At 43.8% G+C, this 17,123-nt stretch overlaps 1 protein-coding gene across 1 annotated transcript in view; it reads right to left on the bottom strand.

Moving 5' to 3' along the window:
• LHCGR (luteinizing hormone/choriogonadotropin receptor) overlaps nt 1-17,123 on the bottom strand; it is a 1,044,354-nt gene that overhangs the window by 383,036 nt on the left and 644,195 nt on the right. Inside the window, exons 5-6 of the mRNA XM_086925446.1 lie at nt 9,509-9,583; nt 9,343-9,420 (exon numbers count right to left, since the gene is read on the bottom strand). Of these exons, the coding sequence (XP_086781572.1) occupies nt 9,343-9,420; nt 9,509-9,583 (153 nt within the window). The remainder of the gene's footprint in view (nt 1-9,342; nt 9,421-9,508; nt 9,584-17,123) is intronic.

Genomic DNA, 17,123 nt, shown 5'->3' with positions numbered 1-17,123 from the left:
CAAGTTGGACCAGCAATTGAGTGTCATCCGCATAATTAAAAACTTGGCAGTTTCTATGCGTTAGCTCTTCCACTAAGGGTTGCAGATAGATATTAAATAGAAGAGGGGACAATGCAGATCCCTGGGGCACGCCGCAGGTCACTGAGCTAGCAGATGATAATTGATCTCCCATTTGCACTCTCTGAGTCCGGCCGGTTAAGAAGGATTTAAGCCATTTAAATGCTTACCCTTTTATTCCCAGTTTCGATACGCGGTTCAGCAAGATGGCATGGCTGACCGTGTCGAATGCTGCTGACACATCTAAGAGAATCAGGGCACATGGCTGTTTATTATTGGCCGTGATTCTCAGGTCGTCAGCAACGGAGGCCATCACCAACTCAGTACTGTGGTATGATCTAAAACCTGCCTGTCTGGGATGGAGAAGTTCATGATCTTCCAAATAGCTAGCCAGAGTATTCAGGACCTGCTTTTCCAGGATCTTCGCAAGGAAAGGGAGTTGGGAGATGGGCCTGTAGCTTTTTTAAACTTTTGTATCCGCCCCTACTTTTTTTAAAAGAGGGATAACCCTAGCTTTCTTCAAATTCACTGGCAGATATCCTGAGTCTAATGACTCATTGAGTAGATCCAGAAGCTGCTTTTCCAAACCCAGCAGGGCCATTTGAAATATCCTTGGGGGACAAGGGTCCATTCTAGAGCCTGATTTGACCTCGTGAGCTATTACCGCCAAACTCACTTCATCAAAGCATGGAATACTATTCAGATTCCTGCTCGGGTCGGGGGGATTGGGTAGATCTAATACACTGAGGTCAGTCGAGGTTCTAGTAATATCCAGGATGATATGCCAAACTTTCTGGAGGAAGAACTCCTGGAAAGTGTCACAGTCCGGGAGGTTGTTTATTGGAGCTTTACTCCCCATCTGCGCAAGTTCCTTCAGAATGGAGAAGATCTCTTTTTGTTTGTTACCAGCTCGGCCAATTCTGTCCTCATAGAAAGCTGCCTTCCTAAGTAGGATGTCTGATTTATATTTAGATAGGAGAGCCTTATAGGTGTCAGAGTCTGCTAGCTTATAGTTAAGTCTCCACCTCCTCTCTGCTTGGCGCAGAGCTTGTTTTTCTCTCTTAAAGTGGCATTGAACCAAGGAGCTCCTTTCCCTTTCACTCTAACCCTCTCTATCCATTCAGGGGCTAGTGCATCAATTGCAACCTGAAGCCAAGATATTAATGCTACACTTTTTTGATCTATATTACCCTCACGCATGGCTGGGGGTGGGGTGGAAAGAAGCGTAGAGACTAAAGATTCAGCCTCCGCTCTCTTCCAAGATCTAACTTTCTTCCACAAGGGTACTGACAGTAAAGGTGAGCAGTCACACGGGACCCAGCATTTTATCAGGAAGTGATCCGACCAGACACAGGACTGATGTCAGTTATCTCCACCCGAGGTATAGAGGACCAGATCAAATCAAGAGTGTGGCTCCTGACATGAGTGGGGCCAATTACCAATTGTAGCAAGTCCAGGGAGGTCTTGTTTGTTTTGAACCCAGCTTCTACAGAGTCTCTAGGTAACTTATCCCAGTGATGATTAAAATCCCCTACCACCAGGAGATGTTTATATCTTGACCCAAGATCTGTTAGGAGCTCCAGAAAAGCATCATTGAAGTCTGGAGAGCCTTTCGGTGGCCGATACACTACCAACATCACAATACAGGAGGATTTCAGGGAGATTTTTATTCCCAGAAGCTCCGCAGTGTCACAGTTTTCTGCTACAATTTGGGTCACCATGAGACTCTTTTTAAATATAGCCGCAACTCCTCCACCCCTAGAATCCCCAGGTCTGTTATACCATAGCGCATCAAATTCTATAGGCAGCACTGCCAGAATGTCTGGGGTGGAAGTATCCCCAACCAGGTTTCCGTAAGAGCTAAGATATCAATATCCCCTTCGAAAATGAGAGAGAACACTTCAAGATGGTGTTTTTGCAAAGAGCGTGTATTGAGCACTGCTCCCTTCAGGCCATGAGTCGTATTCACAGGAGAATGTCTCTGAGCCAGTGTAGATCCTTTCACTCCCTGAATGGAATCCCTCAATAATGACTCCTCTCGTAGCCTAACTCGCGCCGTACCCGCTAACACCTCAATGCCTGTTTTCAGTACTCGAAGTGTCTCAGCTGAATACTCCGGCACGCCTGCTGCGCGCGCGCGATGCGCGCGCTGCGTGCTTGCTTTCCTGATCTTTAAATAGTGTTAGGGCAGTATTCCCTGCAACACTAGTGCGCTAACCAAGATGGAGTCTTGGAAGCGTGCAGGTCCCTCACCAAAGTGCAAAAGCAGCATTTCAGTATGCGAGAGCAGCGTTCCAGCTAGTATCAGCGTGTTGCAATTCTAATGTCAGCGCGCTTGCGTCCCTGGTCCCTAAATAGTGTTGGGGCAGTATTCCCTGCAACATTAGTGCGCTAACCAAGATGGCGTCCTGGAAGCGTGCAGGAGTCCCTGGTCCCTCACCCAAAATGGCAGTCGGGACCAGAGCGGACGCGAGGGCTCACCCAAATGGTGAGTTGTGTATAATTCAATTTTATGTGCAGGCAATGCGGGCAAGGAGCAGACAAGAAGCGGAATGAGAATCTCCGGTGAACCACTAATTTAGGCAGCAACTGTAAAAAGTTACCAGCTCAAGTTAAAAAAATATATTAAACAGCCTAATTCATCAATGGAAAGTGCAAAGTGCAAAAGCAGCGTTTCAGTATGCGAGAGCAGCGTTCCAGCTACTATCAGCGTGTTGCAATTCTAATTGTCACCAGAGAGTCACAACAGTTAGTCCTGCGCTGTACACGGTAAGAGTGACCTATGTACTTATATTGCTACGGGGCCGGACCCTGGGACATAACGCACTCTGTAAACATAAAATAGTATTAAGAGTAGTATTAGGCTGTGCAAAATCTGTCAAACAATTCATGTTTGAGACCTCAGAATAAGTTTCAAATATATATTTTATTACTACCCAATCATACTGTACCTAGTGCAAATATTTGTGTAAATGTCCCTTAAAAGCACGCACCCCGAGCTCCCTGGTAACAACTTTGGGTTTGATCTAAAAATGACACATTTTAGGCCCCAAAAAGCCTCAAGTGACTCCATCAATCAAAGCCTGGATCAGCTCTGAAGCAGCCTTTGCATTTGCTGATTAATTAACCTATCCATAAAATACATTTCTCACAGGCACTCTGTACCTCAGTTGGCTTCACAGTATAGGAGACCCCCCCTTACTTTTAGCCCCCCAATGTCACATAAACCACCCACGGACCATTGCTATTTACAGACAAAAATGGGAACTTGCAAAATTTAAAAAAGAAAGGACGCGTCGCTCCCTATAAATGCAGCACACATCAACAACCCCTGCAAGCCAGCCAAAATCCAGGATGACCAGGTTGAGGGCCTTGCTACCCCGATGGACCTGCGTCTGGAGCCTGGATGCCTCACTAGACCTGTGTCTGGAGCCTGGATGCCTCACTGGACCTGCGTCTGGAGCCTGGATGCCTCGCTGGAACTGCGTCTGTAGCCTGGATGCCTCGCTAGACCTGCGTCTGGAGCCGGATGCCTCGCTGGACCTGCGTCTGGATCCTGGATGCCTCGCTGGACCTGCGTCTGGAGCCTGGCTGCTTACTTCCTTTTCCTGAAAGCAGATGCAGGAGAGCAGGAGCTACGAAGACACGGGACCCGGCTTTGAGGTAAGACTTACCTCATTAAAATAATGACAACACCTGCTCACACAAATGCACCCCCCAATTATCATATTTTACCCCAAAACCCACCCAAATGTTCATATTTTATCCCAAAACCCACCCAAATGTTCATATTTTATCCCAAAACCCACCCAATTTTTCATATTTTACCCCAAAACCCACCCAAATTCTCATATTTTACCCCCAAAACAGATCAATTTTCATATTTTACCCCCCCAAAAAACCCAATTTTCATATTTTCCATCTGAAACCCATACCCAACCAAAATACTTAAAATTACCCCATTACTGAACTCACAATGCATTGCAATCAAATGCGATGTAATGACACCTGCATTGTAGGAGTTGCGTAGTTAATGATGTACTGCCTGCTACTGGATGTGTCCCATGCCAAAGGAAAACCATAGGCTAGCCCGTTTACGTCTGTCTGCTCCTGGACCGCGCTCAGCACCAAGAAGCCTTCCTCTTGGACACTCCACCACTACGACGCCAGCACCCTCTTCGCCATCAACCCTGGATGCCACCTCGCTGGCAAAACCAACCTTGGCTCCGGAACGGACACCTCCATCGCCATCACTGACGGATGAAGTATCACCCTCAAGGAGCACCTCAACCCTCAAGGAGGAGGCATTGCCATCAACTCCAGAGTACACTCGGACTGACCACGCACTCTAATGACCCATGGGTAACCCTGGACCACCTCAACTCTCAGATCCGGAGCAAGTCCAAGCACATCCACTGCGGCACCCTCATGTGCAGGCTCCCCGGACCTTGGCCCCCTTTCTCAAATACCATTGTTGCACCCCAGGGTCTCCCATCCACTGATGACATACTAGTAGGTGATCTCAAATTCCACCTGTCCAACCCCAATTACCAGGACCGCACCCCCTTCTGGGGAAGGTCCCCAGCATCAGATGCTAGCAGAAACTCACCTCAACAGGCCAAATAGCAGGACACATAGTCAACCACGTCACCGCCGCAAGCGGGAACTTCACCTTCAGCCACAACACCGGACTCTCCTGGTCCAACCATCAATGTAAACATCACATCTTCACCATGCCCACCGCCATCCTCGCAGATGGATCAAGGCCACCTAAGTACGTCTCGTCAACTCCCTCAGCACAACCACTATGCCCACGCTTACAGACGATGACACTGCAGTGCCCAAACGTAAACCATGGATGTCCAACTGCACCGGCACCCGGGCACCCCACCTTACGCCTGCTTAGTGGCAGGCATAAGGGTGACGCAGTGCCACAGGGATAGGCTTTGTAACTGAACAGTGGGAAACCAATACACTCTTGAAGGCTTGGGCACAATAACTGATAGATAAATACGCCTACAAGGGATTTTGTTCATACAATTAATTAACACGCATGGAATAGTTATTTGGCAGTAAAGCCTCGACTGGTAGCTTACGTAAGATTAATCTGAACATCACTTGAATAGTTATAATGAAATTAATCAATGGTTATTTAACACACGGGTATCAATTTTCTCAAAGCATAAACAAATTTAATGTGAGCAAGATAAGAAAGAGGGTACAATAAATCATATCAAAACACCATGATAGAGGCAACAGAATAGTATACACAAGTAACAATGCCTTCTAATCATAGATGTAATCATCTATTCCAAAATGATAACAAATACAAAGAAAAAGTCAGGACAAAGCAACTAACAGTTCTTTGGGGCAAACAAAAACTGTGGAAATAGATGGATTTGTCGACGTTTCGGACTTTTGTGGCATACAATGTACATTAGACCATCTTCAAGACAAAGAGTTGAGGATAATAAATGACCCCTGTGCAAACATAACATAAGTTTATAGATTAAAACCAATAATGGTTAAGTTAAATAAGAGAAGAAAAGAAACCTGTGTGAAAAAAGCAAAAGAAGAGTGACTACAGTCAAGCTCAACCTGAAATGTGATCTAATGAAATAAATAAGGAGTGAATTACCTTTGCCCAAAGTGGGGGCTATATCAAGAAAACAACCAGAGAAAAAGTGGAATAAAAGAGAAAAAAGGGGGAGAGAGAAGCATACCTCCACCTGTGGCAAATCTAAAGTGCACTACTTACTTAGAACTGGTCAAAATCTTTGAACCAGATAAATCAAAACAACTTAATCGAAAATTCCTGATCCCATACACCGAGAACCGGTTGTTTGATGGATTACTCAACTGTAAAATGAGATGACAACATCCTATTAAGAAATAATATTCTATTCAAAAACTCATATCTTATGTCAAACGGACATTGTATGCCACAAAAGACCGAAGCGTCGACAAATCCATTTTGTTCCACAGTTTTCTTTTGCCCCAAAGAACTGTTTGTTGCTTTGTCTTGACTTTTTCTTTGCATTTGTTATCATTTGGGATAAAGATGATTATATCTATGATTAGAAGACATTGTTACTTGTGTATATTATTCTGTTGCCTCTATCATGGTGTTTTGATATAATTTATTATACCCCCTTTCTTATCTTGTTCACATTAAATTTGTTTATCCTTTGAGAAAATTGATTCTTGTGTGTTAAATAACGATTAATTTTATTATAACTATTCAATTGATGTATAGATTAATCTTATGTAAGCTATCAATCGGGGCTGTACTGCCAAATAACTATTCCAAGCGTGTTAATTAGTTGAATGAAACAAAATCCCTTGAAGGCGTATTTACCTATTAACAGGGATAGGCTGGCACCATGCATTGCTGGAGTTGCGTCATGGTTGTGACACGACTACAGCAATGCGTGTCTTTGGCGCAGACAGATACATCAGGATACCAGACGTATCTTTCAATGCTTGCGTCATGGAGCTCTGTCCAGTGAATACAGCGCATCCGTGGTGTCGCAAGAAGGTGGTAGTGAAAAGTGTTGCAACGCTGTCTTGTTGCAGAGCTGAAACGAAACACTTTTTATGAGGGAGGCCCTGCAATGTGCACTATCTTATTGTAATTTTGTGGCAGGGAAGCGCAGCAACTTTGCTTTAACGCGGTACAGCAACCAAACCTGCTAAGATGAGGCCCCAATGGTCATCTTCATTTTAAGACCTGATATTTTCTGGTCTTAAAAAACTGTCTCTAGTTGCAGTTAGAGCCATTTTTTGGAGTCTTCTGGACTTAAGGAATCCCCTTGTGAATATGGAGATGTTGGGTCAACGGCAGATTTTTCATGGGAACTCCTCCCTTGCATGTCATTAGCGACAATTATCACTAACAGAAGTCGCGATCTTTTAAATGAACGCTTTTGTCAAAAAGCTGTCGCTAACGGCTGTTAGCGCAAGCTTGCTAATACAGCTATAAAAGTTCAGGTAATGATGCGATAACGTCTTGAGAATATTTCCCAAGATCTTTATTAGAACTATGTAATCTTCAAAGGCAGCTGTTGAGGGAAAAGCATAGTGCTATGTGAGTTGATACCATGAGGCTTGTTTCAGGTTTTAGCTACAAATCACATGGATAAATATCAGCCAACTTGGAGTCAATCAAAATGCAGCATTGTGGTAGTGTATGGATGTCTGATTTTTAAATATTATTATTATTATTCAGGGGTACAGAGGGGGCTACATTTTATTGCTTGCAGATTAGAAATTCTTTGATAGGTTATGCCTGACTCCTAACACTCTATATGAACATAACAAAGTGGGGAGATGTGAGAGGCTAGCCAGTTTTCCTATTCTCCCAAAAGGCAGTAGTTTACTTTTGGGGCTTACGAAACCTAACATGTGTGACCACAATAATTTGCCAGAAACTACACATTTCCTGAAGAACCATAGCTTATATTGCTTTCCCCACTTCTAGGAATTGTTTTTTTTTTTAAAACAGATCTTTTTATTGAATATTCCAAGACAAGAACAGAAAAGAAAGCAAAATACAGTGCAGTCATTAATAATTTCGGACAGTCACAGTGCACTGGTACAATATCGATCAGTACGATATCTAGGGCCCATAACGAGACCCCGTATCTCAGTAAATCCTTTACGATCTAAACTTAACTCTTCCATGTGGTCTGTTTTCAATGAGAAAGCGTCGTTGATTTGGGTACATATCCTTCTATTCACATTCCATGCAGCCCAGATCGTGGACCATTTTTGTGGGCACCCTCTTCCCACATATATCACTCTCTCCACTTGCATGCACCAATCCATATCAGTCTCCCACTCACTGAGTTTGGGCCTAGTGACCCCTTCCATGTTCTTGCTATGTTGCGTTTCACCACCATGCAACCAAGGGAAACCCACACTCTCTCAGCATGTGATAGGTTGGTTGCCTACCATATATTGAGGAGGCACCAGCGATTCGAGACCTCCATTGTTTTGTGACAGGTTGAGAACATTGCCGATGTGACCGTCTCCCAATCTTTCTGGAGAATCGGCCATTCCCACCACTGGTGCAGGTAGGTTCCTATTTGGCCGCAACCCCTAAGGCACGCCATGGACTTCAGGGCACCCGTCTTGACCAATAGCGAACTTGTATAGTATGCTCTATGCAGGAGTTTGAGCTGGATAAATTTAAATCTGAATCAGATCACCACCTCCTGAGGGGATGCCAGTGCCACCTGCCAGTCTTCGTCGCTAATGTCCCCAACATCCTCCACCCATTTTGCCCGAGTTTTCCCCTTTGTGTCCGCTGTATTGTTTAATATTATTTTGTATGTCAGCGAGATCGCCTTATCTGGTAGGTAGTCATCTAGGAGTCTATCCTCTAGGGGAGAGGAGACAGGCAGCTCAGTACCTTTGGGTATCGCCCTCTGCCACTTCTAGGAATTGTGGCGTTTCTCAATGGACACTTTACCCTTCCTCCAATAAAGTCCTGCTATTCTCGCTCTGCACTTCCAAACAAGAGATGTAGGCAGGGATTCTGTTTTTTTTTTGGCTAGTTACATCACTGATTCATGAGTGTCCCAAAAAGGATGCCCCAATTTTAAATAGGGTGGCAGTATTTACCCTGATTTAAATGTGAGGCAGTAGCTTAGAGGTGAGTTCTGCCCACTCTGACCTGAAATAGGCTCCCCATGAGCCTTTTTCTGGGAATTAGAACGTCCCTGGGGCCTCCCCTAGTCAATAGGACCATATATCATGGGGTCAAGGTAATCCACTGGTATCCCTAATGCTCCCCACGCAATGCCATAGTGGAATCCCCTCGACTTTACCAGATATCTCAGCAGTGCACTTAAGGAATTCCTGTGAGCCCCTTATAGTCTGTAAGGAAGGCGTGCTTATTGATTCCAATGATAACCTAAGTTCTAGGATTTAGAGTATTTCAGGGTTTTCTTACGTTGCAGGACTAAGAGCTGCAGCAGAGTGGTGGCCACTCACCTGTTGTTCTTCAGAGCAAAATGAATACATGATCATTACGATGTCTGCCACCACACTGCCATTGTCCTGCTGGGTCCTCTCTGACCTAGTCATTAAATAATAAACTCTCAGTGCTGTGACAGGAGGATGACAGTGTAATGCCCTGGTGTAGAACTATATAGGGATTTCAGTACATACACAACCCAATTGCCACCCAGGGCCCTCATCTACATGCACAAATATTCCAGAGAAGGTGGTTGATCTAAAAAGGGAAGACTTGAAAACCATTGTTTTGTATCAGCTACTTACAATGTCAGAGGTTCACTGTTCATTCCTTGGAAAGCATTTGGTGGTATTGTTGTTACGTGTATGTTATCATATACCTCTCTGTAAAAGACAATAGTAAATGGAGCATTTTAAACAGAGTAGCACCATGAAAGCCTTAGTGTACTGTAATAATTTTAGTAATACTTACAAAATGAAGTTGAGCTGGGACGAAAACACATTTTTTACATCTGGAAATACTCTTATTCCCGTGTTGCATATACTCCTAGGCAGAGGTACAGTTAAATATGTTAAAACATTTGACTGTATTTACTTGTACAACAACATCAGAAAACATAATGCAAAACATTAGAGACAAGACTGTATCAAAATATTACTGTCTGGGGAACAGCATGCAATTGGCGAACTTTGTCTATGTGCCCACTGCATGCTATAATGGAAAGTTAACAGGTTACTCATGTTCTAGTTAAAATAAGATGCTTTCTGCTGTGTTACTCACTTTTCATATTTAAATTGTGACACAAAAGTACAACTCGAGGAGAATCTGGGTAGCTAGCAGACCATGGTATGTCTAATTGGTGTTCTAATACTCAATATGTTCTTGTTGTGGGACCACATTTCAGTTTAAAAAGTTTAAATCTGTTGTTATTCCAAGATGTGGAGCTGTTGCTTTAAAAAAAACATTTAGAGGCTTTGTCGGTGACTATAGCACAGTAACTGCCTAAACATGATGAAGCCCATACTGCAAAAAGGTTCAAGCAGTTTCTCTTAAGGAGGCAAATTCCAGTACCTCTTACCACATTAACATTGCTGTCTCTCAGAAGATATGTTCAATTGTTATTAAAATACTGAGCATAATGTATTCCTCAGAATCATATCATCTTGATTCTTGTTAAAAATTGTATATCTTATTGAAACCTAATGTATATTGTCACCTATGAGTTATCATTTTGTTGTTGTGAGGTTGGAGGTAACAATTAAATCCAGCAAAGCATTTGTTGTCGTTTCGGGAATTTGAGTTGTGAGGAGGTTACACTCGCCAAAGTAATGCAAAAGAGTACTGCTTTGTTTCCAGGTTCTTACAATATGTTTAATTTAATCATATCCTTTATCAATCTGAAGCGCCAGAACACAAATGTATTGAGTTGGAATCATCTGGTCCCATTCCTGTTCTGTCTGTATTCTAATGAGCGGTAGATTGATATCCTAGCTGCAGTAACTCTCACCAATAGGGGTCCCCAGTCCCTATTCCGCCATATGGTCAGATCCAATTATGCTGGCATGCACTCCAAAGGCCCTTCACTAAAATGAAAACCATTGCAACATACTGCTGTAAATATAAACTGCACTTGAACTTCAGGAAATTAAAAGATATGTCATTTCGGCAACATTACAACTGCACGCGTGAGTTCATGCTTGGCTGTGACTATCTGAATGAGTTAAAGTTCTTACATGTCTAAGCATAACCTTACCAAACACCATGTCATGGAAACTGTGCACTGTTCGAATCATTAAGACATTTAAAGGCTAATATACAAGTTTCTGAAGCTTAATCGTGTATTTGTCTCTTGGAAGGAATTAACAGAAAGAAAACCTTCTTTATTCACAGTGCTGAAGGGGTGATGACAAGTCTGGGGCGCTGGGAAAGGTGACAAAGACTATGCCCACCTCACATGACAAGACACCTATAACTTTTCTATGTTTCAACAGCCATATTTCTTTAAAGTAGCAAATCTTAAAAAGAGGCATCCTCTTCCTCTGGAAATTATGTTCACAACCTAAAAGCAGCCGCCGCCGCTGCAAGTAAAAGCGGTGAGGCCAGATGAGGGGGATTTCGAGAGAAGACCACGAAGGAAAATGAAATAAATAATGAATTTTCCCTTGTTGTCGTCTCTTGAAATCCCAGCTTACCTGGCCCCACCGCCCCACTGCTCTTACCTGCAGTGGCCGCGGCTGCCTAAAAGCCATATCAACAAGGAATTGCCCTAAAATTTTCACCACTTTCTTGATTTTCCTACACTATGCTGACCTGAAACAGGCACCACTGATTCCATGCATAATGTTATAGGACTATTTACTACTTGTTGGGAGATGGAGAGGGTTACATTTGAGTAATGGCAAGAGAGGCACGCGTGAAAAGATTGCTACGTGCCTCAACCATGACCAATTGATGTCATTGAATGCTCATGCTCTCTAGCTCACTACTATAGCACCTATAATGAAGGCATACATTTCCAAGACAATACATGACTCCCTTACAGGACAATATTGTGCTACCAGTGGCAAGAGGAAGGACACAAAAACAAATCAAATCGACACACTGAAGCAATGAGCAGCACTTTCAAGACACAAAGGATAAAGTCACAACCAACTTCCTTCCATTTCTGAGATGCATACGTGGTTCCATGTCAGCAACAGGCACATGCAGAAGTGTCACAGAAGAGAAACTCTCTGCAGTTGATTTAAAGAGTACATCAGAAGAAAAGGAAAACAATACTGTTAGAAAAGAGGGTATGTAGTTGGCAGAGGTAGGTAGCTTTGTCCAAATAGGGGCCCTTGCTTCTTGTCGGGTAGGGGAGATACACAATTTAGATAACCCCTGCTCACACCCTGGGTAGCTTGGCATGAGCAGACAGATTGATCCCAAAGGCAATGTGTGAAGCATTTGTACTCAAAACACACAGTAATACTGTGATAACACCACCAATGGACACCATACCAGTTTAGGAAAAATACAGTATCTTCATCTAAACTCAACAAGACCAAAACAACAAAAATCCAACATACATGTAATAAGAATATGACTTTTTTTTAAAGTTCCAAACAACTTGGTCCATAGAAAACTATGGATGCATGATTTCTCACAAAGCACCTGTAGATGAGTCAAAATTCACAAGGCCAAACAGCCGCAGAGATGGGAAGCATCAAGAAACAGAGATGCACCAGCTCCTGAGACTGTGGGGAGACAATGTAACATTTCTGCTGCATGTAATGATGCGTCAAACCCGGTCTGTAGGGGGAAGTTATGTGTTGACTCCAAGACGGTTCTGGTCTGTGGTGATGCGTGGGAAAACTTGCCACACAGGTGCAATGTGAGGAAATCTGGGATGCGTCTGCAATCAATGCAGCGGCGTTGAGCGGTGCTGCGTCAGTTTCTTCAGCCGCGATCCCTCGAAGTGTAAGTTCTTGTAGCTGCCATGGGCACGGCGTCGCTTTTGGCAGTGGCACGCCGATGCGGGGAGATTCTTCTCACACATCATTGCTGCGTCGGAAAAACAGCAGCAAGAAGAGTGATGCGTTGATTAATTCAGTTCTTTTGGTTTTTTCCAGCTCCCAGCAGCAAGCACAATCTCCAGAGGCCCGGACCTGGAACAGGCACCTTCTGGCAGGTCAGAACTATCAGCAGAAGAGTTCTGGGGAACTGGGGGTGAAGTCTTTGTGTCCCTGAGACTTCAGAACAGGAAGCCAGCACACATAGGCCCTTGGAGATCTTTTCAAGCAGGTTCAAAGCAAAGTACCAGTCATTGTCCTTTCCTTGGCAAAAACAGAAACTGCAGGCCAACCCCACAACGCACACAGCAAAGGGGCAGTACTCCTCCTCACTGCTCTTCTTCTGGGCAAAGGTTCCTCTTGAGTCCAGAAGTGATCTAAAGTTCTGGGGTTTTAGATTTATTACTTATACCCCAAAATATATGTATTCTCTTTGTGCAAGGGTCTCTGAGCCCAGTCCAAAACAGTTCTGTCCTCACTGGTGCATTATGACCACAGAGGGTGGAGACAGCATTGCGCAAGGGAGACAGCCTCTATTCAGCTGCAAGGGAATCACCACCCAATACTCTAAATTCAGCCAATGTGTATTCAGCTCACCTCTGAGTCATCCAGGAAAGGTAGGTACACCTCAACCCCCCCCCCAATGACTGTCTACAGTGAATTAACATCCCCAGCCCTCACACTCCAAAACCAGTCAATACACAAACAGGCAGAGGAACACAAAACAGTTAAACAAGAAAATGCCCACTTTCTAAAAGTGGCAGTTTCAAATACATAATTAAAAAACCATCTTTACTAAAAGATGTGTTATTAAATTCTGAGTTCAGAGAGCTTTTGCTTTATTTCTCTATCTTGTCCCAATGGACAGTTATACTTGTAGGATGTTACACAGCCACTCAGTCAGTCAAATCACTTTATTCGATTTGCATATGATAAGATCATACAAGTACAAATATACAAATATCCATACATTTAAAAAAAAAACATCTATCATAGTACAAAGTGGTGAAAAAAAAAGTTTAAAACATTGATCATTGTGCAATATATTGAAAGGACAAGTAAAACATTGATTTAAAACAAAATAGAACATATAATTCATATATGATTATTGTGTAAACTCTTGGTATTCCAGGGAAGGAGTAAAAAAGACCCCAGAGAATAGCTGACTAAGTGATCAAGCAGTGATTGTAAAAAATACATTCCTGGGCAGCATTGGTTGAAATTATATTTGTGCATTAGTGGCCAAATGAATCTCTTACGGTGTTCCACATAAAATTAGCAAAAGAAGAAAATGTGTACATTTGATTGTGTAGAAATGCCATCACAAGGACAGGGAAGAAGTTCATGTATGGAATATATTCCCTCTAGAGGGGCCAGCATGCAGAGTATTAAGTTCAGATGGAACCTTAATAAGATAAATTGTGGTGTGGGTTTGTTACAGTAAGTAAATATGAGGCTATGACTTCATGGTCAATCAGAAATTCTAGATAAGATTTTACAGAAAGATTTTGACACATGGTTTTAAATCTGTCAGTTAAAGACCTGATTCTTTAAACAAATCAGTCTTTGTTTAAAGAATCAGGTCTTGGTCTCCTTTTTCGAGATGGTAGAACAATGTGATGGTGAAGTGTAGAAGTGCTCCAGACCAAGGGAAGAGAGGCTATTTTTAATGTATGTAATCCACAGGATTCTAAGACCATATTCAAGAGAGAGTCAGTCTTCTTTTAGCTTCTGTGTGACGTTAAAAGAGTCTCTCTCCAAATGGAATGCCATAGTATAATTGGAGCCAGGCTAACTGTGTCATTAATAAATGAAACCTCCAATTCTGTGTGACAAATAAAATTAAAGCAAAGTGTGGGGAAGCCAACTAGATAAGAAAAGGTATTAATTTGGGCTATTTTCTGGACGGCTATATAAACATTTGGAATCTTCCTATCTTTGCGGCCAGTGATTCAAATATTGGACTTCACCTCATTGATTTTTAGATCCAGTCTGTTCATGTAACTCAAGTTCTGTAGAACTAAGCCCATACTGGCAATTAACACTGCATCTTTTGCGTAAAGAAGAATGGGTGCTCACATTCTTAATCTTAGGAACATGCAAGGTTAAGTTAAGTTTGACTGGGGTGTTTCCACCCCATTGGAAAGGAAATGGGGCGATTACACAACCCTGTCGAACACCCCTGTTGATTGGGAACAACCTAGTGCACTCTCCCTGTCTCTCGTACCAGGCGCAGGCTGTAGCCAAGGAATAAAGCGCCTGATAAAAATAATAATGGCCTCATCGATGCCCACTTCTTGCCCATTTCTTGCATGATGCTCCACAGATGTTGATGAGCAACGCAGTCAAAAGCTACATATGAATGCCAAATATAACTTGCCTTGAGTATACTTGGCAATTAACAGACCTAGATTGAGGCATTGGTCCTGGGTACCTTACTCCTTTCAAAAAACCATATTGCACTGGAAACAAGACACTATTACGGGTGGCCCATTGCTCTAATCTTTTTAATAAAACTCGACCCATATGTTTAGCCATGCTACCCAGGAGTGAAATTGGTCTGTAGTTTTTGACCTCAGATTTAACTCCTTTCTTATAGATAGGAATATAGATGGATTTCAGACACTGAGTCCTGTGGGCCCACCATGTTAACTGTGTTAACCCCTCCTGTGCTCATGACAAGCTCAGCTCGTCATGAGCCACGGCGCTCCGGTGCTCATGACGAGCTGAGCTCGTCATGACCGCGCCCGTTAAATGGAATGCTCGCATGCTGGCGTGATTCCCCTGCTGTGCTGAGCGTTCCATTGGAACGGGCGTGGTCATGACGAGCTCAGCTCGTCATGAGCACCGGAGCGCCGTGGCTCATGACGAGCTGAGCTCGTCATGAGCACCGGGGCTCTGTGCGTGCCCCCCGCCCCCCAGCACAGCGGGGGAATCCTGCCAGCAGCGAAGGGGTTAAATACATTTGTCAGCGTTGCTCATCATAGGTCTGGCTGCTCCATGAAGATATCTATCGGAGTAATATCCAGGCCAAGGGCTATACTGCTGGAGCACTGCAAAAGAGCCTCTCCTATCTCATAAAGATTCAAAATGAGAGGAGATTTGGAAGGAGAAGCATTAGGGTTAAATATTGAAGAGAAGTGTGGGACCAATGATTCCTCGTCTAAGCTCAAATTCATGAATGGTTTGAGAAAGGGAGCATTGACAATTCTCCAAAAATCACTGGCATTATTTGAAATGGCTTCTTGATACTGTTGTTCCCAAGCTTCTTCCTTAAGAGGTTTGGTTCTAGCCTTCCTTGCTTCTTTATATCGGATATGCAGAAGCTTAATCAGTTCCGCATCTCTAGGGGTGGATCTGAGGGCCCACAGCATTTCCCATTGTATCCATTGGGGCTAGATAGCCTTTCAATAGTGAAAAACGAAATTGCCAGTATTTCACTAATGTCACACACACCATTACATGTCCTACTTTTCACATACATTGCATCCTGCCCAGGGGGGTAACTTGGGCCTACCATTGGGGTGCCTTACATGTAAGAAAAGGGAATGTTAGGGCCTGGCAAGTGGGTGCACTTGCCAGGTCGATTTGGCAGTTAACAAACTGTACACAGACAATGCAAAGGCAGGTCTGAGGTACCTTCTCAGGCTACTCATATTGGTGGCACAATCAGTGCTGCAGGCCTACAAGCGGTACAAAAGGGGGTGGTGATGGACGGAGCATCTGAGTCAATCAAACACTCACACCCAGTCAAAAGATCTGGGTTTAATCCATCACTGTTCTTTAGCCCACTCTGCCACCCCAGTTCAGACATGGCTATATGCAAATCAGTCTGACCCTGTGCCTCATGGGAACAGTCCAGCCCGAACTGCCAAGCCATGTCTTCCCTGGACCGGAAACAAGCTTCCGAGGACCGGTTTCTGGCATTCCAGCCGTCTTCAGCCCGGATTGCTTGAATCCAGTGAGCAAGGGACTCACGTCTGAGCATACCCTGCCACACTTATGGCGGCCAAAAGCGGTACAAAAGGGGGTGGTGACGGACGGAGCATCTAAGTCAATCAAACACTCACACCCAGTCAAAAGATCTGGGTTTAATCCATCACCGTTCTTTAGCCCACTCTGCCACCCCAGTTCAGACATGGCTATATGCAAATCAGTCTGACCCTGTGCCTCATGAGAACAGTCCAGCCCGAACTGCCAAGCCATGTCTTCCCTGGACCGTAAACAAGCTTCCGAGGACCGGTTTCTGGCATTCCAGCCGTCTTCTGCCCGGCTTGCTTGAATCCAGTGGCAAAGTGAGCAAGGGACTCACGTCTGAGCATACCCTGCCACACTTATGGCGGCCAAAAGCGGTAAAAAAGGGGGTGGTGATGGACGGAGCATCTGAGGCAATCAAACACTCACACCCAGTCAAAAGATCTGGGTTTAATCCATCACCTTCTTTAGCCCACTCTGCCATTCCAGTTCAGACATGGCTATATGCAAATCAGTCTGACCCTGTGCCTCATGGGAACAGTCCAGCCCGAACTGCCAAG

Source organism: Lissotriton vulgaris, chromosome 6 (assembly GCF_964263255.1).
Source record: "Lissotriton vulgaris chromosome 6, aLisVul1.2, whole genome shotgun sequence".
Taxonomy (NCBI): domain Eukaryota; kingdom Metazoa; phylum Chordata; class Amphibia; order Caudata; family Salamandridae; genus Lissotriton; species Lissotriton vulgaris.
This window is presented reverse-complemented; position numbering and strand designations above follow the sequence as displayed.